The 24156-nt window shown below is 44.0% G+C and overlaps 3 protein-coding genes and 1 long non-coding RNA gene across 9 annotated transcripts in view; 1 reads left to right on the top strand and 3 right to left on the bottom strand.

Annotated features, from left to right (window-relative positions):
- acss1 (acyl-CoA synthetase short chain family member 1) overlaps window positions 1-3164 on the bottom strand; it is a 27326-nt gene extending 24162 nt beyond the window's left edge. The window contains exon 1 of the mRNA XM_020622295.1: window positions 2482-3164. Coding sequence (XP_020477951.1) covers window positions 2482-2839 — 358 coding nt within the window. The 5' untranslated portion in view covers window positions 2840-3164. The remainder of the gene's footprint in view (window positions 1-2481) is intronic.
- A 1313-nt stretch (window positions 3165-4477) lies between these two features.
- Window positions 4478-9307, bottom strand: LOC109972989 (zinc finger protein 135-like). Of its 2 annotated transcripts, none has more exons than XM_020622265.1 (5): window positions 9103-9307; window positions 8243-8381; window positions 7691-7749; window positions 7547-7601; window positions 4478-6782 (listed from the first exon to the last, which is right to left on the bottom strand). In XM_020622265.1, the coding sequence occupies exons 1-5, from the start codon at window positions 9118-9120 to the stop codon at window positions 5572-5574; spliced, it is 1482 nt and encodes a 493-aa protein (XP_020477921.1). In that variant the 5' UTR covers window positions 9121-9307; the 3' UTR covers window positions 4478-5571. The 2 variants fall into 2 exon arrangements, with proteins under 2 accessions (XP_020477921.1, XP_020477920.1); XM_020622264.1 differs by lacking the exon at window positions 9103-9307 and adding an exon at window positions 8792-9021.
- LOC109972991 (uncharacterized) lies at window positions 8365-15477 on the top strand. 2 transcript variants are annotated; one of them, XR_002276767.1, is made up of 3 exons: window positions 8365-8441; window positions 9545-9810; window positions 15398-15477. It is a non-coding gene; the product is annotated as an uncharacterized LOC109972991 (long non-coding RNA). The 2 variants fall into 2 exon arrangements; XR_002276768.1 differs by lacking the exon at window positions 8365-8441 and adding an exon at window positions 8944-9031.
- entpd6 (ectonucleoside triphosphate diphosphohydrolase 6) lies at window positions 10125-23390 on the bottom strand. 4 transcript variants are annotated; one of them, XM_020622266.1, is made up of 14 exons: window positions 23118-23390; window positions 21538-21835; window positions 20542-20618; window positions 19549-19692; window positions 18451-18526; window positions 15687-15722; window positions 15423-15511; window positions 14490-14569; window positions 13621-13685; window positions 13186-13287; window positions 12955-13095; window positions 12212-12268; window positions 11758-11870; window positions 10125-11670 (listed from the first exon to the last, which is right to left on the bottom strand). In XM_020622266.1, the coding sequence occupies exons 2-14, from the start codon at window positions 21803-21805 to the stop codon at window positions 11587-11589; spliced, it is 1332 nt and encodes a 443-aa protein (XP_020477922.1). In that variant the 5' UTR covers window positions 21806-21835; window positions 23118-23390; the 3' UTR covers window positions 10125-11586. The 4 variants fall into 4 exon arrangements, with proteins under 4 accessions (XP_020477922.1, XP_020477924.1, XP_020477926.1 ...); XM_020622268.1 differs by lacking the exon at window positions 23118-23390 and adding an exon at window positions 23004-23110; XM_020622270.1 differs by lacking the exon at window positions 23118-23390 and adding an exon at window positions 22772-22973.
- Window positions 23391-24156: the final 766 nt, after the last annotated feature.

The raw sequence follows: 24156 nt of genomic DNA, 5'->3' as shown, positions 1-24156 counted from the left end.
AACGAAGCGTAAGCTTAGAGGCGATCGAGCCTTCGCAGTTGCTGGTCCTAAACTCTGGAATGATTTACCGCTGTCCATTAGACAAGCCTCTACCCTGTCTGTTTTTAAGTCTCTTTTAAAAACTCATTTATTTTCCCTGGCATTTTGATATTTTTGTGTTGATTTTAGTCATTTGATTGATTATATTTTATATTGTTTTATTGCAATGTACAGAACTTTGGTCCACTCTGGTTGTTTTTAGTGCTTTATAAATAAAGTTGGTATGGTATGTCACATTTAGTTTGGTGATCCATGCTGGACCTCTGATTTCAGGCCCTGTTCAGCAGAGGAACGTGTCAGTGATACGACTGCACACACACCATCAGTACAGAGAAGGACGGATGTTTATGGGGTATAAAAATAAGAAGAACAAAAAACAGCTGGAGTGGAGGAGGTCTTTAAGTAGAGATCTGAGCTCTTCTTTCAACACTATTGTCTGATGTGACTCCCCCTCATCTGCTGTACTGCTTTTTTTTGGGTCTTAAAATTTAGATTAAAGATTTTACACAGAACACAAGTTCAATGAGACAGTACTGGGACTTGAACTCAGAACCTCCTATTTACTAGACAGGCACTTTAACCCACTAACCCACAGCACCTGACTGCAGCACTTCTTTGCTCATGACAAAGCTCCACATACATGTAATTTAAAAGGCTTATGCCGAAACTTCATGTGTGAACGGATTTTGCAGTATCTTCTTCTTGCCAATAGGAAGTAACCGCCTTCTCTCTGTGCTGCGTGGAGGAGGGGGGAAGGACACAACCGAGGTCCTGTCCTCCTGTTAGACTGGTGCTTTAACCCACTGAGCCACAGCACCTGCATACAAGCTACGTTCTGTCATATCACATTATGTCCACACGCATGTGATTTATAAAGGACTGGAACTTCTCCTTGAACAGGCCTTTTTCTTACAAAACGGGAAGTAGCCACCTCCTCTTACAAAACAGGAAGTAGCCACCTCCTCATTGTGGTACATGAAGGAGGAGGATTAACTCAACTCAACTCAACTTTATTTATATAGAGCACAGCTGACCAAAGCACTTAACATATCATGCAAATATAAAAACAACACATAAAACGCTATAAACAATAAACTTGACTATATCTATAGAAAGGAGACCACCGAGGCCCTGCTGGGATTTGACCTCCTGTTTTAGACAGGTGCTCCAACCCACTGATCCACAGCACCTCTTTTACAGTCTCACCACTGTCCAACTGTTCCTTGAGCCAGACCTTCACCAAGACACCACAAGACTGAGCAATGAAGTGCTAATATCTGGTTGAAACAGGCACAACTGATCTGTGCCTTTATAAACACAGGAGCTCTCGGGTATCATTTAGTTTCAAGCAGCACAAACTCTGCCAGTTTACCCCGACAAAGACAAATCGAAAGTGTTGCTTTATTTGGAAGTGCAACAGAACATTACGGGAGGCATCTTGTTGACGTGGACGGTTAGAACAGCAGGCTGAGTGCCAACCCTAACCCACATGGAAATACTTGAGCACAGGCCAGACACCTCAGATCTGGACTGAAGTACAGCACTTGAGTAAACAAACTTAGTGACCTTCAACCATTTCTACTTTGACGGGAGCTTTGCTGTAAGATGTGCACCACTGAGGAGTGAAACGATAAATTCATACAGTAACATCAGTCACATGTAAACTCCTCTAATCACTGTCCACTGGTCACGTTAGAGAGACAATGATACCAATTCAGATACACAATAACATGACCAGTGGTGGAAAGTTATTAAGTACATGTACAGCTTTGAGGTACCTGTACTTCACTTGAGTACTTCCTGCTCCTTCATCCTGTGACTTCACTCCATGTCAGAGACAAACCGTGTACTTTTTACTACACTACATGTACCTGATACCTTCAGGTCCAGAATCAGATGAATCAAACCAAACCCAGTAGAACCATCAGACTCTATTGATCCCAGTAGGAAATCCACCAGCTACCCAGTAGGATGTAAAGTACTTCCCAGTATAAGTATATAAGGTAGTTACCATCAGCTCCACCTTTACCAGCTGCAGCATTAAAGTGATGGACACAGTAATTAGTCACTATGATCCAGTATCAGAGACGTTACTGGGACACGGGCCGTTCTGCTGGACGAGTACTGGTACTGCTGGTACTTCATGAGTAGTTTGGATAGTAATAGTTTTATTCTTATTTGAATGCAGACTTTTACTTCTAACAAAGTACTTCTACACGGTGGTATTACTACTTGTACTGAAGTAAAGAGTCTATTACAGATAATTTCGCTACCAGTGAAGCAGGGAACGGCTCTACCGTAAAGCCAGAGACGGATCGTGTCCACCGGAGAAACCTGGACCCAAGCAGCGGGGCCAACAGGCCGATTTATCGATGAGACACTTTATTGATAAGCGAAAAACTATCGATTACCTAGCCGGGTATTTTGCTTGGTAAAACTCACCGGACACGTTGAGCTTCCCTCCGAGGAACCAGCTGATCTTCCCGCTGTTGAGCTCACAGTCCCGGACCCGGTGGAACGGTTCCACCCAGCGGAGTCTGTCAGCGGCGGCGGAGCCCCAGAACTGGTCCGGGTCTGTGATCGAGAGCTGGTACAGATCCCGGTGGCACAGGCGAGAAAGTTTGGTGCTCCAGGTGCCCGGCGGTGGAGCCAGGGAGGACACACCCCTGTGTGGTCGCGATCCAGTCCTGGTCTGATCCGGTAGAGGGATCCTTCGGCGGTTCAGGAGGGTCCAGAAGAGTCCGGTCCCCCTAGTGAAGGTCGACCTGCTGCAGCGAGCAGCCATGTTGATCCTCTGCATCCAGGGGCGTGGCTGACTCACAACGTCTCCCCACCTCCCTCTCTCTCAGGTGATCCCAGGTGTCTCCGCTGTGGAAGACGTTTAGTGCCAAAACCCCGCAGGCCCGTTGTCGTGTCTCTTTACCCGAGTCTGGATTTATTTCCGTGATTGTCACCACAATGACACCGTTGACATCAGTCATCGGTGACTCAGGGGGCCGTCTCTGACCTGAGAACACAACAGCTGTATATTTAACTTATTTACACATCACACGCCTTCTGCCACAGCAGCAAACCCAGTACTCAAGTAGTGTGCAAGTATCTGAGGTACTTGTATTACTTTCTACTTCCACTCCACTAGAGTTCTTCTACTTTGTACTGCACCTCATGGATGAGGACAGTTCTCTGCAGGGAGGACTGAGACAGCAGCTCCCTCATTACACTTTGATAGGTTTACTGCAGGGCTGCTGCTTGGAACCGAGTATTCTGATTGTGTGGTGTTAGTACTTTTACTGCAGTAGTGGCTGTCAGTACTTCCTCCACCACTGCAGTCAAACTCAGCTCACTCAGAGGATCCTGACTTTTAGTGATTGTGCCCCAGAGAAATGCACCAGTCTGAAGAAGCAGTTTGGGTGTGGATGGATGAAACGATGACCAGCTGCTGGCAGGTGTGGTGATGCTTTGCACAGAGCCAGGCTGATTCCCCTGCTTCCACTCCACAGCTGGATGTTTCAGTCACCCTGGCCACGGTGAAGCTCTGTAGAACGCTTCGTTTTTATAGCCTGTTGTGTTAAAACTGGCTTTCTGTTCAGGTTTTGTTCCCGGGCACCACTGTAAACAAGAGTGTGGTTAAATAAAGGTTTGAATGAATGTTTGTAGCAAACCAAGGTGCCTGCTGCCACCTGTCGGTCAACACGGGCAGTGCATGACGATTAGACCTGGGTCAGGGTCTCTTTTAGGAGGTTTACATTTGCATCTTGTTACATTTCACAATAAATGTCTTATATTCACACCAAACTGCAGTGTAAATAACCAAACAGAGGTTGAAAAAGACTCCAACTACAGACTCGTGGTCAAAAAGTCCAAAACAAACCATATGTTTTGTAGCATAACAACGAATGTCTTCTGACCCTTTAGCACACTGAACTTATTCTTTTTTGTTTCTAATATTTTATTTATTATATACTTTTACTGTTTCTGCTCTTTAAAACATCATAACTACTATTTGGAAAAGTGCTATACAAATAAATTATATTATAGTCAATGTTGTTTCCAAGGTCGAGAACAAATTGTCCAATAAACCAAAAGTTATAAATTAAAACCAAACACTAGAACAACACAAACACAGAGATGCTACTGGTTTTATATTGCTCTCTATAAACCCAGTCTGTCTTCAAACTGAACCCTGTAAGTAGATTAGTTTAGTGCTGGACCTGCTGCAAGCCGATTACTGCTGTTTGTCGGACTGATTGTCGGTTAAACTGCCTCTGTCTTCTCATCTCCTATCATATTAGCATATTATTCTCAGGCTATACTCTTAATACCAGCACTTCTATCGTGTACTTCTTTATACAAAGGTACTTTTTAAAACACTACAAACAAGAATTCGACAGCTTTTGTTACAATTCAGATGCAGATTTTTAAAAGAAAATGTAACAAATTGGTAAATAAACTATTATTTATTCAGTCACATAGCAGTAAAACATACATACAGTAGTTAAACTGAGCTGCAACATTAGTGATGCATCAATACTTCTAATCAGTCACAGCTGCAGCAGCTGGTCACAGACAGCTCCCAGATGATAACTGTAATCCATCTCTGTTTTTCTCCAGCGATGACACTCACACTGCTTCACTGCAGACCACAGGTCTGATCGAAGGATGTATACAACCGTTAATCCCACCTGTGTGTCTGCACAATAGACTGAATCATGTTTACTGATCCTCTGATGCTGACTGTTAATCTGAGGCAGAGCTCGTCACCTGCTCCAGACACATCATTTAATCACACACAGGTCCTGTTTCTCTATTAAAGGAGCAATCCGCTGACTTGCCCGTCATGTCTGGTACTGAGACCGTTTGTCATTAGCCGTGATTCAAAGTGTAAACTTGTGTTGACTGGAGCAGCATCATGTTAAAGCCCCAGCCCTGTATCAGAAGCTAGACGTCTATCAGTAAAATCGTTGTGTTATTTCAAATAAAATATTCAAATAAAAACTGAAAAGTAAAGCAACTGTTTATCTAGTGGACATTCTTTCAGAGCTGTGATCTTTCAGTCATTTACGTCTGAGCTTCACATGGAGCTGTTTCACTTTCGCCGGATCCTGTTTCAGTTCATCCTTCACTTTCTTCATCGATTGTTTCACCGTTTATTCTTGCTGCTGCTCACAGTTGGGAACCTGGTCACACTGGTTGGAGGCAAATCTGTGTCAGACATTTGTGTTTGTTGCTTTCCTGTGTCAAAGTACAACGTGCACAAAGCTAGCTCCTAATCCCAGAACTGGACTGAACAAAGAGCTGACCTCATCCCCATCCAGCACGAGCCAGACTCAACACCAACATCAGTGGTGGACCTCACTGATAATCTGGGGTCTGAATGGGAGCTAATCCCTGCAGCTGGCTCAGCTTCTGGGGACCCCTAAAACCAGAGGAGCAGAGGCTGCTAGAGCAGCAGGGTACTGGCTGTCTGCATACTTTTGGTCACTTAGTGTGATTCTAATGCTGAGCTCAGACAGACAACATGATGTCTGGTCTCTATGCCAGGTCCAAGGAGGCAGCCTGGCTCCGCTGTGCCTGCCTCAGGTGAGCTTTGGTCTGCATGTGAGCCTTCAGGAAGGTGAGCAGGCGGAAGTGTCTACCGCAGTCGTGGCAGGTGTACGGTGTCTCTCCGGTGTGGATGCTGCGGTGCCTCATGAAGCTGGTGGCCAGGTTGAAGGTCTTGGAGCAGAGAGAACACCTGTATGGCTTCTCTCCAGTGTGGGTGTACCTGTGGTCCCTCAGCAGCTCCTTCAGGCGGTAACTCTTCCCACAGATATCGCAGAGGAACGGTTTCTCTCCGGTGTGACTCCTCCGGTGAACTTTAAACTGTGATGGGTTGGGGAACTTCTTGCCGCAGACCTCACAGGTGATGATGGTGTCTCTGGCCGGCAGCTCGTCAGCAGGCAGCTCGTGTGAATGTTTGCTGATGACATGGTTCTTCAGGCAGCGGTAGCTCCTGCCACAGATGGAGCACAGCTGCCTCTCTCCAGTGTGAATCACCTGGTGGCTGCGCAGGTTGGCGGCCTGGGTGAAGCCCTTGCCGCAGGTGGAGCACTGGTACGGCCGGACCTCCTGGTGCACCAGTTTGTGCCGTGTCAGGTGGCAAGCGTGGTAGAAACTCTTCCCGCAGATGTCACAGATGAATGTCTTCTCAAAGTGGGTCATCCTGTGTGTTTTCAGCACGCTGATGCAGGAGTAGCCCTTCCCACAGATGTCGCAGTGGCAGGTTTTCTCTCCGGTGTGCCGGGCTTTAACGTGCAGGTTGCAATGAGCCTTGTGGTTGAATCTCTTCGGGCAGTAGTCGCAGGTGTATGGCAGCAGCCCATGCTCTTTGATCTCATGGTCACGGAGTTTCAGAATGCCGGTGAACAGCATCCCACACAGCGAGCACACCGGGTGAGACTTCTTCTGGTGGTCGGAGAGCCGCTCAGAGTTTGGAAACAGCATCCCGCACTGTGAGCACTCATGGTGAGTTTGTCTCGTCTCTGCACTTCCTGTTTCGGTGTCTTTTTCCCTCCTGCTGTGCCGCTGTTTTCTACAGCGAGCTACAGGGACTCCACCCTCCCTGTCGGTGGCGGCACCAGATGGCGGCGTGGACAGCTGAGCATACTCATGGTCAGGGAATTCAGCCTGATGGGGAGGAGAGGAGGAAGGCTGGCTGTGCAGAGTGGTTACTGTACCAGCTGCATCAGAGGTTTTATTTTCACCTAAACACAGAGAACACAGGGGTTAATCAGGGGTAAACCTCAATTCTCTTAACTGATCGCTCCTCAATCCTCACTCAACCCAAAAATCATTCCAGTTGAGCGAGGACAGAGCACGTCCCAAGACAGTTACTCCTCCTCTGAGGAGCGAGGAGGCTGCTGGAGGAGCCAAGAGCGAGGATACACAACAGTATCCCTCACTGAAGGGCCGACATGCCCACAGTTATCAAAAATCAGTTGGTGAGTGGACGCTTTAGATGAAGGATCGGAGGAAAAGGACGTCTCCTGTCTCTAAAACGTGTTTTCTCGATTCCTCTCCTCGTATCTTACATGGGCGAAACAAAGACACAAGGACCAGATGCAAGTAAAGGAAACATGGATGGAATTAAGGGAACTGATATAAACAAGGTGTTAGAGGGGGACACACTGAAGTCTGAATACTTCTGTAAATCAAAGATCTGCTTTTTACTTTTAATAAATTAGCCAATATTTCTAAAACAAGTTTTCACTTTGTCATTCTGTAGACTGATGAAAGTGGCAATTTTAGCTATTTAAAATAAAATGTACAACACAAAGAGTGTAAAAAGTGAAGGGGTCTGAATGTGAAGCTGCTGTAAGTGCTCCAGGTGCTGTTTAATCACCAGGCCACACTGGACTTCCATTTGTTTTCAGGTAAACCTCAGACTTCTACCTGGCCTCGAGGTACAGCCTTAGCTTCATGGTGAGCTGAGGAAAAATGATTTATTAGATTAGAATTATGTCCTCACCATTAGCATCACTCTGCAGTGAGACCAGCAGACACTTGGAGTCAACAGCGGTGCTCTGTAAGGCAGAGAACAGCCAACAGGGTTCAGTGGGCTCAGTATCTTCACTGGGCCTCTCTCACTGTTATTGTAGACTCACAAACTGACCCCATAAACTAGGATGTAGGTCTGCTCGGTGGGGGGGCACTGACCTCCACCGCCTTCTCCTGCAACACAGAAAACACAGTTCCATCACAAAACAGTTTTCAGTGCAACAAACTGTAGTAATCTGAAGACTCATGACTCTGTAATGATGAGGTACAGAGCGTTTAGGTGACACAGCAAAGAGGCAGAACATGATTGGTCCTCCTGTGACCATTCTCAACACTGATTGTTGCTTAGTAGGTAGAACAAAGTTAGAGTTTGAAGACAGAAGATTCTCCCTTTTTTCAAGCCACGGGGCCACTAATAAATTAAACTTACAGAATGTCAAACAGTTTTGTGTAAATAACTCAAGCTGACAAAAATGATAAACAGAAACTCTTAAGTGTCCTTAGTATCTGTTTGTCTTCATTCAGTGCATCATTTTTGTCTGCACAACTCAGCACCGCATGTATTGCTGTTTTACTGAGTCTTCTCCATTTGCTGGAGTCCACAAAAGTTCACCCACTCCCAGAATTTCTCCGTCTCAACAGTGAGCCCACAAACAGCCCTGCTCACCTGCTGCAGTCTGTGTCACACCATCACTGCTCTCCTCAGACTGACGAGCACCAGGCTTCTCCCGCTTCACAGCAGCCAGCTCCACAATCTTCTCCACAGCTTCAACACACAGACTGTCCAGGAGAGCGCCTAGTTTCTCCTGATGGAGTATAAACATGCAGAAAACACAACATACAGCAACACATACACACGACCAAAGGTAAAACATCAATCCACATACGTTCAAATAATGTGTGCAGAACCGCAAATCGCTGAAAATGCTTAGACGATTGTTAAATGGAGTTCATTCTGTGACTGAGGACTATGGTACGTGCGTCAATTAAAGTGCTTAAATTAGACGATTTATGAACACAGTTCGGTGTGCTACTACATGCCAACTTTGAATGTACCGTCCAGTTGTTGTTTATTGTTACTACAGTTGAGCATTGAGGAATATTTCATCAGCCATCACTTCACAAGCACATTCTGCCAAACACCGGAAGCCTCTGGAGCAGAAGGAGTTAATGTTGAGTTGGTTAGCTGTTAGCTCCTGTTAGCCGCGGGGCTTACCTCAGTTTCCAGATTTAGTTTATTTAAAGAAACGTTTTCCGACGCAGTAAAAAGCTCCGTCACCACCGTCTTGGCCAGGTTATTAACTACGACCATGACCTGACTTCTAAAAGTGAATAAATCTACCATACTGAAGAATTATTGCACAAAGCAGTCGGTTAGCCTAGCAAACAAGCAGCTACAGAAAAGCTAATGCGGTGACAGGAAATGGCGTAGATGACTTATCCAACGATTTCTAACGTAAAAGCCTCTATTCCACTGAATTTAACTACACTAAATCATCAAAATAGCATAAAAGCCAGGCTATTTACCTCTGTCCCAACATGCATGTTGTTGATTTAACAGTTAAACACCATGAACAATCTTGATGACAGTAAGTTTTAACGTGTCAGGGATGAGCTGCTTTTAAGAAAACTCACTGATATAATCTAAGAAATTAGTGGTGTTTGTAAATGTAGGCCAAGATGAATTAAAGCTATTGAGTATTTCCTCTAGGACGTTTTTGTAAAATATGTGATATACAGTCCAAAGTTCAGACTTTAACCATTCACTGTCTCAGAAAACCAGCAAATGTTCACATCAAACCAGACAAAGTGCAGCTATGCTAATGTTTACTTTTGGTTCATTCCATTTGTGTTTGTGTCTTTGAAATGTTATTCATTGTATGCATTTTTGTTTGTGTGTGTGTGTGTGTCTTTGAAATGTTATTCATTGTATTTTTGTGTGTTGTTCACGGTATTTGTATGTTTTCAGGCCTACGCTGTTCTGGGTCAGTTCCTGTTGCTTAAGAAAGACAGAGATGTTCAGAGTGGCTCAAAGACACTGAATCCTGGCTCAGTGTCTGAAGCAGATGGTGTGACCCCTTCCTCTGAGACCCCCAGTGACCCTTCAGGCTCTGGCAGGTCCAGCTGTGACATCACAGCCACCTGACTGCTGCCTGTTTACGGGGAAAGTTAAAATACAAATCTGTCTCAGCGCTGTTTAGGACACTGACTCCAAGACCTTTGAAACTTTTTTAGGTAAGAGCTCGGTTAAAAAAAACTGTTCTAACCTTTAATAGTAATTTATAATGGCGTCATGTTTTTACGTGAAATCTGCAAATTATCTAAGAAATCTCTTAACATAAATGTAGTAAATAATAGAATATTTCCTTTGAAATGTAGTACAGATAAAGGGCCTCAAGGTTTTCTGTTTTTATTATCAACAAATCCCATCCAGAAAAAAAAAAGCAACAATCAATATGTCGATTTCATTATAAATATTAGTGAGAAACATCAAATAAAACAAACCTTTCATCCCTATAAGTTAAATGACCTGTAAAACAGTCAAAATATAGTAGTTTTACATGTTTTATTGCTGCATTCTCCCCTTACATTCACAAACACCATGAAACAGGTGAGTATAGAATTTCTCTGGTATGAACAAAACATCTTGGTGTAAAATAATCATAAAGCCAGATTTTACACCTTTCTGTCTGCCAGGCAGTTTGCATCCAGCCTGATGTTGAGGTGCAAGTCTCAGAGGGTCTTTTCAGACTCAGTGAATTGGTCTTTAGCTGCGCTACGTTTACAGGAGTTCACATTCACACCTGTTAACTGCAGACTGTACCGTGCACATACAGAGAGCTGCCCCACAACTGGCACAACAGGAGCTCCTTCACAGTACAAATGATCAGACTTGCATGAGGTCAGAGACATGAACCCAGTGTCGGGGTGTACTGGTTTCACTGGAAACCTGGTTCATATGAAATCTAACACAGAAAACAAGATCTAAGCAAAAGTTTGAGAAAACAGAGAAGTACAAAAATAAAAACTCTTTTGTGTCCCATCAACTATCTCAGCCCTCACATTTACCTGTAGTCAAGTACTGAAACCTCCACCAGCTCCAACATTTAAATGCTGCTTCACATCAACAATCATGAAATACATCGATCACTTATCAGTACTCTTAAGTACATTTACATCTGTAGTTTGTTTGCAGGACTTCATATTGGCACTTTCCTTCTGATACTTTGAGATCTTGATAATACTTTTAGCTAAGTCAAGTTAGTTCCACCACTGCCTCCTCCACCTCCTAGTTGGCTCAGTAGGCTGTTATCATGCACCAGATCTCAGGTATAGTGACATGTTTATACCACTGATGTCGACGTGACAGCTGGGTGCAGACCAGGCCACGTTTCTTTTTAGGCTGATGACAATATTTTATAGACTGATATCTTTCAAATGTGACTGTCTCAGGGAAAATTAAAACTTATTAAACAGCTGGATAAATAAACTGTAAAAAAAAAAAAAAAGTTAGAAAGCCTGTCTCTCTGGATGTTTCAGAGCAACATCTGAAGAAAAACAATTTAAATAGTTAACAGAATCCAACCCAAAGCCAAAGCTTTCTATAACCAACCTTCATAAAATTCACATAAAACACCGATTTAATCCCAACACTGAAAATATATAAAACAAGGTTAAATAGTGATGCTAGTGTTTAAATATTCCAGGAGATTAGGGCTCCTGAAGGTTCAGCTGTCGGTTCTGGTTCCTGCGAGTGTTTGTGTGTGGAGTGTCTGCACCAGCTTGCTTTGTTCAGAAAAACAAGACAAACCTCAACTTGTCCTTTGAAGCTTCAGTATGAACCAACGTATCTGGGTTCAGATCAGGTCAGGGTGACGCCTGATAGGCGCCGCTGAGCCCACCTGCTATTGGGCGGCGGTGCCAGGTGAAGACGACGGACGGCCCATGAGTCCCTTCGAATTGCAGAACATTCATGACCTTTCCAGAATAAAAACTGCAGCAGGTCTGGCTTCAGTGTCTCTTCAAGGACTCAATGTAATGGAAAGTTGCTCCCAGAGCCCAACTGGTTTCCACCTGGTTGATCGTCCTCGTCAGCTGCAACACACACAGACACGGGTCAGTATCTGTTGTGGAGTCCATACCAGACCAAATGATTCTGGTCCAGATTCCAGGGTTCCTCACCTTGAACTGTTTGTGGGGGGGGAAGCCGAGCTCCTGCAGCAGGACGGAGATGTAGACTAGGTCCAGACAGAGGAACGGATTCTGCAGAGGACTGACGGACAGGTCACTGCAAACTGCAGCAGCACAACACAGAGCAGGAAAACCCATCAGATTAGAGCAGAACGCCAACACGCTCAGGTCACATGATCAGCCACGGCAGGCAAACATGCATGTATAAGTGTAGGCAAGTCCAATTAAAGTACAATTAAGGACAATAACTGCAAACAGTTGTAATATTGGGCTGCATAACTAAATCTGAATTTTGACAACAGATTGTGAACCCTGCAATAAATGTGGACCTCACCTTTAAGCTTTGCTACTGGTACTTTCATATACTTGTTGCTTTTAAGTAATATTTATCCTTTGAACTCTGCAGTGAGTTTTCAGTCCACGCCACCAGATGACGCTGCCTCACCTCTTTTTGCTGCGTCGATGTAATCAGCCACTTTGATGGTTCCTCCGCTTTTCTCCTCTGCAAGAGAGAGGACATACTCAGTGAAACTCCCCCCAGATGCTCAGATGTGACCACACCTGCAGTAAATTCACCTGCACAGAGACACACCCACAAACTTTATAAAAGCACAACTCAAACAGGGCATGGGTTTTCAACCAGTGGTCCATGGTCTGCTGATGGTCGGCCAAGGCATTACAGCTGGTCCGTGTGCATGTAGTTTCACTGTGGGAATCATTATTTTTGTGACAAATCAAATTCATGCAGATATATCAAATCTAGAAAAGTCCAGGTGACTTTCTAGATGCCCACCCCACCACAGTGGTCCCCTGGTTACTTCAGTCTTCAGCAGAACAGCTGCGCTCGGCTCGTTTGTGAGGGAAGACACAGTTTGCAGAATAGGGGGCCTAAGAACTGGTGTCACGGTAAAACAGCCACTACATGGACTTAGGATGCAAACAGGAGCCAAACTGACCAGTTAGGTTATTGGTTGCTACTAGATTAACCACTGTTCTTGTACAAATACAACCACAGACAACAACCAACAAAGGACAATCAGCGCGATCCTCGAAATGAATGAGGATTTTGTCCTTTGTTACTGTATTATTAGGTGGACCTAAAACCCTCTGACGGTGTGGCCATGTCTCTGCCTGCAGGCGAAGAGAACAGCAGCAGATCTGGGGTTAGCATTAGCATGAGCTTCCTACCTATGACTCCGAGGTCGACGGCTCGGTCATAGTAGTAGGAGAAGGCATAGAAGTCCATGTCCGCTGCCTCGGACGCCTTTGTCACCTTCCTGTATAGAACCTTCTCCACCTTGGTCAGGCAGGCCTCGTAAACTGGCTCCCCTGAAAACACACACAGCTACCAGGCTTCTGCACACTCCAGCTGCATGATGGGTAACCAACCAACCACTCAAATCACTGCATGGACTTTACCTGCCTTCTGTCCCTTCACGGTGTACACGGTGTCAGCATACTCCCACCTGCCTGAGTACTGTGGAGTGAGGCAGGGACTGACCAGCTCAGTGCTGCCCCCTACTGCTCACACACACACACACACACACACACACACACACAGAGGAAATCACGTTAAGTATTAAAGCTCAGAGCTTTGCTCAGCTGGGACTGACTGATGGCCTGAACGGTGTGGTGTTTCTATTATTTTGTCCGCTCAGCAGAGTCAACCTGTGCTGCAGCTTCTTACAGCAGCTAAACTGCAACAACAGCTGGCAGACAAGGAATTAATCTTTCTGTGGGTTATTAAAAGATTAGACAATGGTTAATTTATCTTGCGGGGGGCTACGAAAGGCAGAGAAGAAACAAATTAAAAAACAGGAAAAAATGAGAATAAAATGAGGGTTAAGTACGTACAGGGCGAAGCGTCGACGCCTCCTAAGACGGCGAGTCGAGCTGACATCAGACCCAGACCCAGATAACTGCAGAGAGAGGACAGGCTTGCTGGTTTACAGCTACTCTGTTTGCAAATTCATTTATTAATCCGCCCGCTGATGAGGAAAATTGAGCTGCAGCTGTTTTAACTGATTAATCATGTAAAGTTTGCTTCTATAAACAATGACCCAACATCTGCTGATCCTGCCCTCTCTGCTTTTTTGTTTTTAGTAGATAAAGTGATGCATTTGAAATCATATTAAGCTTTGGAAAGATATGTACATTTTTCTGACATTTTATAGATGAAACCTTCAATGATTATTAATATTTTAATACATGTGGGGTCCCACAAGGATTGATCCTGGGGACACTGATCTTTCTAACTTACTATGTGAGGTATGTGATTATGAGGGTTTTTCTGTATGCTGATGATGTGGTGCTGCTACTGAGAACAAACTGTGTGTCACACTGAAAAAACACCAAGTCAAGAAATGTAAAACCTAATATCTTATTGCAACCTGTAAAGGAGCCAAGATAAAAGGCCACATCTCAGCGCTCGCTTTAGCTTGTTTTGTCACTGTATATCAAATACCTGAACTGTTGTTCAAGCAAAACAAGGCATTTGAAAACATTCAGCATATTGTTAACTGATACTTGCAGCCCACTGTGAGTGGGTGTGAAGTGATCCAACACTGCAGTCCATCTTTTTTGTTCATTTATTTTTTTACACATTTAAAACAAAAAGAAACAGTTCGTTCACTGTAGCCAGAGGCTGAAGTTATAAACCCTTGCAAAAAGCTACTGTGCATGTTTAAATTTAAATGCAGGATATACAGTGTGTGTGTGTTTACCTGTGAGTGTAGACAGTGTGTGTGCGGTTGAACATCTGGAAGGAGCGGATGTAGTCAATGGGTGAGGTCTGGATGGTTTTCTGCACAGAATAATACAAAGCCTGCTGTTAGATCAGAGATGTGATCCACAGATTTTAAACAGGGTCAAACCCTGTCCTTTATCTGAGGCCTGGTCAGCTGCAGGACATTTTACTGTTGCTGCAGGAGGTGCAACCAGGGCATAGGTTCATTATTAGATTAGTCTTTGAACCCTGGAGACTCACTGTTTTAGTTTCCTCCACTGTACATTCTTTTTGAGGACATTACCAGCATTATATTGCTGCTCTTTTCCACTGTGCTGCTTGTTAATTAATCAGATTAATTGATGAAGCATTGCGCTGCTGCTGCTGCCGTCTCTGCTCCCTCTCATTTTGGATCAGGTCTAATTATCCTCAGGTCGAGTCGAATCAGGTCTTTCTCGTCTTGCACATCAGGTTCAGGCAGCTTTTTCACAGACCGGTTTCTAGGACCTCTAGTTTGAGCTGAAACTGCCTTGTCAGCCTTTGTAATCGATTCCTGGGTTCCATCGCCACCTCCCACCGCCATTTAACCCCATCCTCCCATCGACTCAAGATTACACACTACAGAGGATCCACATCAGCAGTAGAAGATGAGGCTCTTCGAGGCGACATGGTATACAAAGCCTGACCCAGATAAGAAACCAGACCCCCAATCTCCCTTTCTGCAGCCTCTTCCTCCCCCCTCCTGATGTGAGGGAGTTTATGTGGGATTAGCATGGCATTTCCAGATTAAACCCTCTTAGATGGAGACACACTGGTACTTTGACTGGAGAGTGACGTCTTCCTATCTGAGTCTACCTCGCTTGACCAATCCTTGCCTCACCTCCCTCCTCTCTTTCTCTCTGTTAGTGTTGCCTATGTCATTTACCCTCACCTCATCCTGAGGACTGAACGTGATCTGAGTCGACCCTCCACCCAAATCCAGCATCCCCACCGTGGGTGAGCCAGCACTGTGAAGCCCACCTGAAGAGAGAGAGCGAGAGCTGCAGCATAATCCAATAACAGGTCATCATCACTGCTTGTCCACATTAATCTGGTTTTGCACAACCCAGCCAGGCATGCACCCTGTTAGTGGCTCGTGTCTTATATAAATATGTGATGCAGTCAGTGCAGGTGTTTGTCCTAGTGTGTGTCTCACCAGTGAGGAAGTTGACAGTGATCCAACCAGATATACCTTAATGGAAAAAAACAGGTTTCATGCTTTATTGCAAAATGATATAACATAAAATGACAACTACTCACATTCTGTAATCACCACCTTCATATTCTTGCACATTTTTATATACTATTTTAAAAAGCAAAACAAAGAAAACTTTGATGAAGCAAAGTAATAATTGTTTGCCCCAGAACAGCAACAGACAGACCTCGTGGCGAAGTGTTTCTCAATGTCAATTTGGACCTAAACTTCAAGAACAAACTGTTAAAAACTGGTTTTCATTAGAACCTAATTACCTGGTTATTTTCAGGAAACCACTAGGGGAATCTCTAGGAGCTCACAGGCAGCACCCAACATTCTGTGTGATGAACTTCCTGTCAAGTGACTCATTGACTAATCAGTTAATGTTTCCATAAACTGATAGGACAGCCAGTTCCTGATGTGCAGAGGCAAAGTTGGGTAAAACAGCAAAAAGTGGACCAATAGTTTCATTTAAATGTCACCTATCCAAACCAAAGCTCTGGAGACAGATATGCTCCAAGCCGGCCGAGGGTCTGCTTATTCAGGTCAACTCAAAGACGACATTAGTGTCTGTGGCAGAATATCTGCACTCAGCGGCGTGCATTAGTGCCTTTCACCAGCGACCTCTGACCTTGTCGCCATGTAGAAGTAGACGATTAAAGGGCCTGATAGAAACTGTATAATAAAACTGTCCGGCAGACATGCTAAGAAGCAATTTCCAAACAAAACAAACAAGTGCCGAGAAAGACTCAGCTTTAGGTCAGGGAGTTAAACACCGGCACTTAGTGTCCCGCTGCACCCCAGCGCCCACTCAGAAATCTGCATTAACAATAAATCGCTTCCACTCAGGACAGTCAGGGGTAATCTCAGAGAGGGATAAGCGTCCAGACCAAGAACGGCAAAATATCAGAGTGATAATAAGGCTGATGGGATCCAGACAGTTCACCGTTCATCCAGGAGTGACGGGGAGGAATCTGTCCATTAGTGGCGGACAAGTGGACCGGGATGAGAAGCTAACTCAGGAATCATTAAAAGACATTTCTGGTAGAGCAGAGGGACGAGCAGATCTCACTCAGATGGGAGGAGAAAACATTTCAAGCTCAGGAAAAAAAAAAAAAAAAAAAAAAAACAGTGTGGGGGAGATAATCGGCCTCCCCCCTTCAAGATTAAATGGGACATTATCCCACATGGCCATAATTGCTTGTATGAACCACTTTAAAAGGATTGCGGACAAGCTTCATGTCCAAACAGAGCGAGTGTTTAAAGCACAAAACCTACATGGGATTCTTATACATACCGATAATAACAGTGGGTTTAGCGCAGCAGACATCTGAATCTGGAGGGACAAGGGATCTCAGGCTTCCTGAGCTCTGGTGGAAAAACCGAAGAACTAGGATGCCTTCGAGGAGCCTTAAGTGAGGGGATTTAGCAAGTATCCTTTGGTTTTAGTTTTAAAAAGGTCACTAGGTCACCTAACTTACCTGTTTCATCCACCTATCAATCCCAGTTTTCCACTTTCATTCCACTAACAAGAAGGCTGGAAGAGTTTAATCTTAAAAACCTGCCAGAAGAGTTGAGCTGCCTTAATGGGTGGAGAAAACAGAAAAGCAGAGGGACTGAAATTACCCCGCCGTACCTTTACACTCACCTGGCGTAGTCCAAGTATTACACTGAGACAAAGTACTATTGGTGGTAAACAATGATACACAGTAGTGCGATGCTGGTTAAGGTTCAAACCCTGCTCCATTTTCTTTCTACAGTGAAATCATCAATTTGCCTGTTGAGCCACATGTGGATGTTTGTCTCCTGCTTGCTGTGGTTTTTAAACCTCCATTTTATTTAATCCTCCATACTGGCAGTTTTCGTTGGGGAAATCAGAGCGGGACAACTAGAGACACAAATCTGCAATCTAATAAAGTCATAAACTGATGACGATTGAGGATTGTGTTCAGTACGAGACTTGGTTGCAGGTCACCAGCCCTCCAAGAACTCACTGCTTTGCACAGAAAACTGTTAAAAAACCATTCACATCATATTAGGCTGCGTGCACGTCCGAGGCCTTCACACTCAGTCCTGATGTCTCAGACACATCTGACCTTGTTGTGTCACTGCTTCCCATCCGTGTGTGTCAGGGCCATCTACCTGGCCCCGGTGTGAACACAGCTGAGCTCCTAAAATGCACAGATGTAACTGAAACGTGAGCCACGTGTGCACAATAATTACAACCAGGTCATGTGTGCGACAGTCAAATGGCCCAGTTTCCTCCCAGACTGCTGGGTTACGACATGTTCCTCCCAGTTTGTCCTGATCAGAAGCTTCTCCATAAACATCCTGGTCTCTCCACTGACCCCGTCGCTGTCGTCGCTCTCCTCCATGTTTATTGTTACCGGTCTGTGAAGGACCGACGCCGAATGATGACGACAGGCAGTATGTACAGAGGAGGAGACGTTAGAACGACCACATGGATTCCTCTCTGACCTCTGACGGTGCTCGCACAGTCAGAGGTCAGAGAGGAATCGGGTCTAGGAGCACATAGGCAGGTAGCCCACATCTGGTCTGAGGACACCTGGTCTGGTCTGTTCACACTGCTGTGGACACACCAAATCCTGGGAAACCTCAGACCTGGGATGTGGGTGCAGCCTACATCTTCTGAATACCAACGTTTTTATTTTCATAAACAACAACTAGATTATGTGACAACACATTGCTTCTGTCTTCATGTTACCTTCATCAGTGCCGTCCATGATGGACACGCTGTCGTTTTGGGACAGAAAGGGAGACCCCAGAAACACTGCCCTCACCTGGACACAATTAACACAATTAACAACAGTTTGGTAATTCAACTAAGCATCTGCTCTGAAAAGGATGGAGACTGGAACTACCTGAAACCAGTCAGGACTGCAACTAATCGTTATGCTTTTATTATCAATTATTCTAATCAGGTTATTTTCTGGATCAACTGTCCAAGCTGTGAAATGAAAAATATGAACAACAGCAAAAACCCAAAGATACTGGGTTTCGAGTAGTACAAGGCTGAAACAACGATTGACCGGTGTTTCTGATTAAAACTGAATGAAGTGACTGATTAGTGAAATTTGTTTACTGACAATCGACATCAAATGACAATTGATTCATCAACTATTCGCTTTATTTATAATTTTGCAGACAAAATCAGCGTCTCCTAAACTGATCAGATAAACTCACAATCAACTGGTCAGTTCAGCTGCTCTGCATTATGGGATTTACTTTAGCTAATATCCTCACAAGAAGCTAATGCTTCTTCATCCCACACAGCTCCTCCTCCTCATCATCATCATCATCATCAGGATGCCAGGGCCAAAAAAGAAAAAGTCCATTAAAGCTTTTAAGTAATCAGCAATAACAGGACTAGAGCAGTGGCCAAAATGTGATTTAATCTAAGGCTTTGCTGCTCCTGGTTCAGCCAAACACAGAGCTGATTACTTTGGGGGGGGGCTGTCACTTGTTCAAAACATTAAAACATGATTATATAATAGAGTTTTCCAAGATAAGGAACAGATGTGCTTACAATTAAACTACAAACTTGGAATAAAAATAGCCACAGTGGAAACAAGCAGCTGATTAAATGATGTGTTGGCTGACAGAAGGACAATGTGACGTGCACTGAACAAGCTACAAGATGTCGTGAGCGTTCGTGTGATCTTGCGGGATTTACAGGCTTGTCTACTGCCAGACGTTCCAGGTGTTATGGACCATCGTTAGTGTTTGCTCAGTCAGAAGGTAGGGTAAGCTGAGGTTTGTGGTCAGAAACAGTTTGTGTTGTGTTACAAAGTGTGCGTCTCACCCTGTCCAGCAGGTGGTTGGCCTTCTCTCCAGGCAGTAGTCGGAGGCCGGCTGTGGCCTTCAGGACCACAGGGGTCATGCTCCACATGGAGGGAGGGATGCTGGACTTTGCCACCTCCAACAGCTCCATGACCCCTGATATACACTGGAAACACGTGGGGTGGGGTGGGGGGACAATGAGTCTGGATATTAATCAGCTTTAATTAATCAACCAGTGAAAACAAGACAAAATAAGTGAACCCTGTGGAATTACCTCCATTTATGTATAAATGTGTCTGAGAGGATGCAGCTGGTGTTTCTGTTTCGTTACGCTGCATAGACCCCTCCAGAGACCAACAGAACCAATGACTGTACTCACTGTGATGAGTGCGAATACAGACCATGAGCCCAGCAGAGAAGCTGTGGACTGAGCTCCGAGAGCGTTCACGTCCTCAGAGTGTGTCTGAGCCGAAGCAGCTCCGTGAGGAACAACAGTCCAAACTGAAACCTGTGCAAGTCTGATAACCAGGCCCACAGAGACCCGGCCTGAGGTTCCACCAGGTTTTTAATTGCAAGGTTCACCTAATTTGTCAGTGTTGAATGGCCATGTTCAATAAAGACACAATGATTATCACCGTATGTGTGCTATCGCTGGGACTGTCTGTGCTTGTCGGTTAATAGTTCATGCAGAGAAAAACAGCTGTTTCCAGAGGGTTCAGACTTTTTCTTGCTACTACATTTACAGGAAAGTAAAGACTGAAATGAAAGTGTCGAGATGACACCAGGGTACAGTTAAGATGCCCTGAGCTGTATGAGGAATTTGCTTTCAATGGGAAATGCTAGTGTAATGTTTTCTTGCAGCTACTTAACATTTAAAACGTTCACACCCAGTTGGGATCAGAGATTGACTTAGTGGCCTCCATGGGCTGCTGCTGCAGCAATAAATAACATATGATCTTCTTTAGTAGAGACATAAAGTGCAGCACAACAAGCAGTGATGCTAAAGCTGCTGTACCTTCTCTGGATCATCGGCGTAAGCAGACAGTCCAGGTTTGATGGCCCTGAAGGTCTCGTGGACCAGTCTGGGAGCTCCTGCAGGACAAAAGTCACAGATGTCTATAAAACACTGAGGGCTGAAACAAAGCTACAGGTTTAGCATCAGCAGTGGGTAAACAGAGTCCAGTTTGGTTGAAAATGATTAGAAAAAGGCAACAAGCCCTGAAGCCAACTGAATTTTATTTCATTTCTGACTGACCCTGGATCATCTGAGCTGTCATTAAGCTCTTAATGACGATCCCCATCTGTATAACTAACAGGTACAGCCATTAGTCCAGTTAGCTCTGATGCTAACAAAGGAGCCAAAACAGCACTCAGCTGTGTGACTTAGCTTAATAGTGTAATGCGATAATGAAGGCATTTGGCCGAGCTCTGCAGGAAACTTTCTCTAAGCCTAATCAACAAAAACCTTTGAAACACTCTAATGAGTCTGTGTCCACTTTAACTCAACTGAGAGGCTGAAAGCTCCTCTTGTCTGCTGGACTCAGAGCTGGTAATTACAGTTCTGGACAACATCTGTGGGTTTAAATACACTAAAAGCAACTCAGAGAGGGCTGCTTCATAAACCTTAACAGTTTAATCTGAATGGATCCATAGGTTTAACATCCACACATCCTGGAATACATCTATCAGTATCTGCTCCAAATATTAGTTTATGATCCAGCTTAGTATTTAAAGGTCCTGTTTTCTACTGAGCTGCTCTACAAAGGCACAAAGTCAAATTCTGGTCTTAGCTCAGCTGGTATAAATTAGGGTTATTTTCATCATCAGTCAGTGGTGGAGGAAGTACTGGGAGCCATTTCTGCAGTAGAAGTACCAACACCAAACAGTCAGAATACTCCATTACAACTACCAGTCTCAAGGTATAATGAGGGAGCTACAGTCCCGGTGGTAATAAAAACAGTGATGATCTAAAGAGGTGTCGGCTCATATTCTACTGTGTCCTCTGCTGCACCTTTGTTCTCTAATTGGAACTTGAAGATGTGGATTCTGGTCCCAGTGCTCCCAGCATCGAACATGATGCCATACTGGAAGCTCGGTCCAGCAGCAGAGGCATCTACCAGCCTGTCACCATCTGCGCTCTGGTCTGAGCCGGGTTGGCGGTGAGGAGGCAGTTGGTAGACGTAAGGCTCTGGAGCGAAGCAGTGGCGCCTCACCACCAGCAGGTAGGCGAGCAGGCAGCCCACGAAGAGCAAAACTCCAACTAGCTTTGGTCTCCTCATCACGACTCATTCTGTGTGGAGAGCTGCAGCCTGAGGGACCAGAGAAAATACTCTGATGTTCACATCAAACTGGAGGCATTTCTCAGCATGCTGCAGCCTGACAGTCTGCTCAGCGATCCGCTGTTCTCAGCAAATAAAATCAATCAAAAGGTGTAAACTGTGTTGCATTTTACAGTGATTCAGTGTGAAAAATAAGGGTTTTTATAACTAGTGATAATCTGTCAAAATATATGAAATATATATTATCTTAGCAATACTACAGCTTGTTCATTCTGATAATGTATTCTAAGTAAGAAAATAACTAAGTGAACAGCTGCAACAATTAATCCATCAACAAAGTTAATTTATTTTATAAATAGAAAATGACTTTAGCCAAGTAAAAATGCCAAATAGTTGCTGATTCTTGCTTCTCAAATGTGTGAATTAAATGCTTTTCTGTGACATGTGACAATACATTAAGCAGATCTGAGCTTTGGACTGTGACTGGACCAAAAGCATCTGAAAAGTAAACTATAACAAAAATTGGCACTGCTTTGTGACTTTTAAAGACAATATTATTAACAACTAACTAATTGATATTTCCAGCACGCAATAGGTTATGTTTCAGGTGTTTCATAAAACATATTTAAACCTGTGCAATCTGAAAGTAAACTGCCACATATCCGGAAGGATTAGCTGCTCTAATTAACAAGGAGCTGCTGTTGCTGCAAAGGGTTTCACACAGTTTATATCAAATATGACTCAGATATTGTGAAAGAACTAACTTTGCATGTTGGCTGTTTCTGTACGGAAGAGCTAAAACAATAAGGTTAACCTACTTACAGCTGGTATCATTCAGCAAAGTGGACAGAAGCTGTTCAGGCGACGAAATTAAAAATCTCACTCTAGCTGAAAATTACTTTAAATTATTAAAGTGGTTTCATATAAGACCTGCCTGGTGTGTTTCTGATCAAACTGTATATTTACCGCAGGCACGTCCTGATTCGTGACAGGTTTTTCACGTATAAACAAACCGACATTAAATTGACACATATTTATATAGGACTTTGGTAAGGAAACATAACTCCAGAGACTAGCCACAGCTAGCTAGCTATACCCTGAAATACTGAAATAAATCATGTCAACCATCCACTAGATAACACGAAACAGGAAAAACATTACACTGGCTGTTTACTGAAAAACACTCTGGTATCTTTACCGATGTTAGAAGTGATCCGGTTAGCATGAAGCTACACTAGCAGAAGACTAACGGCGGCCCCCGATGAAACAGCAGTTTGTGTTGAAGAACAAACAGTGGCGTGTGTTTACGTACCGAGCAGAAACCGTCATCAGCTGCCTCAATATACTCGCTATTTCAACACTTTATTCACTTTTCTCCTCATTCTGCTCCAAGATGATAACTTCTAACATGGCGCCGCTTGATGACGACAGAGACGCACATCCCAACTACGATTTACAACAAATTAAAAACGCCTTTATAAATTAAATTTGATGTAGACCTTGATCTTTAACAATTCTATATAACTTATAACCAAATAACAGTTGGACAAAATGTTTCAGTAAAAACCTTGTATTCAAAGTGTTACTGAAGTAAAAGTACAAAAGTATTAGCAATAAAATATTGTGACGATCCACGTCAGCCATTGGGGGGGGGTCTGGTCTCTCTCCTCCACGCCGGGGGTCATTACAATATAATTGAAGTATCAAAAGTAAAATAGTCATTATGCAGAACGGCCCGTGTCCCAGTAACGTCTCTGATACTGGATCATAGTGACTAATTACTGTGTCCAGCTGGTAAAGGTGGAGCTGATGTTTACGTAATACTGTGAAGTACTTTGCTGGGTAGTTTCTGAAGTAGCAGAACATGAAGAAATTAAACTAAAATACAACACCTGAGTACATATACTGGTTTTCTTGGGCTTTTCCTGTTTTCTTAATAACACTGTCAAAACACCGAGTCCATGACAGATGCTGGTCCTGGGCTTTCAGGAAGCTCAGCGGCCACATTCAGATGAGTTGTTAGCTAGTTAGCTAGTTGGCTAGTTGGCCTAAGCTACGATAGATACCACATCAGGCTACAGACGGAGCACGTTTCTAAGTGAAGACTGTGATTAGGACACTCAGGTTTTTGGGCCACTTAATGTCTGCGTTTCTAAGTGAAGACTGTGACTAGGACACTCAGGTTTTTGGGCCACTTAGGCGTTGGAGTGAACTCGTTTTTCAAAAAGCATGACAAATGTCTCAGAGGTGTGTGTGATATTTGTAGTATTCTGGTAAATGGAACCTAATAATGCTTAATAATTTTACTGAAGTTTTAATTATGGAAATCCTTTGAGAGAGTAATGCAAAAG

Source organism: Monopterus albus, unplaced genomic scaffold, assembly GCF_001952655.1.
Source record: "Monopterus albus unplaced genomic scaffold, M_albus_1.0 scaffold277.1, whole genome shotgun sequence".
NCBI lineage: Eukaryota > Metazoa > Chordata > Actinopteri > Synbranchiformes > Synbranchidae > Monopterus > Monopterus albus.
This window is presented reverse-complemented; position numbering and strand designations above follow the sequence as displayed.

What these genes read in the sequence shown, in the direction of transcription:
- LOC109972989 (XM_020622264.1), bottom strand. Translation starts at nt 8,920, where the DNA reads ATGGTAGATTTATTCACTTTTAGAAGTCAGGTCATGGTCGTAGTTAAT. An exon ending in CCTACATCCTAGTTTATGGG is followed by an intron (nt 7,602 to 7,690) that starts GTCAGTTTGTGA and finishes TCTGCCTTACAG; the next exon opens with AGCACCGCTGTTGACTCCAA. An exon ending in ACTGCAGAGTGATGCTAATG is followed by an intron (nt 6,783 to 7,546) that starts GTGAGGACATAA and finishes CTCTGTGTTTAG; the next exon opens with GTGAAAATAAAACCTCTGAT.
- entpd6 (XM_020622266.1), bottom strand. Translation starts at nt 21,805, where the DNA reads ATGAGGAGACCAAAGCTAGTTGGAGTTTTGCTCTTCGTGGGCTGCCTG. An exon ending in CACTGTCAACTTCCTCACTG is followed by an intron (nt 15,512 to 15,686) that starts GTGAGACACACA and finishes CTCTCTCTTCAG; the next exon opens with GTGGGCTTCACAGTGCTGGC. An exon ending in AGGCGTCGACGCTTCGCCCT is followed by an intron (nt 13,288 to 13,620) that starts GTACGTACTTAA and finishes GTGTGTGAGCAG; the next exon opens with TAGGGGGCAGCACTGAGCTG.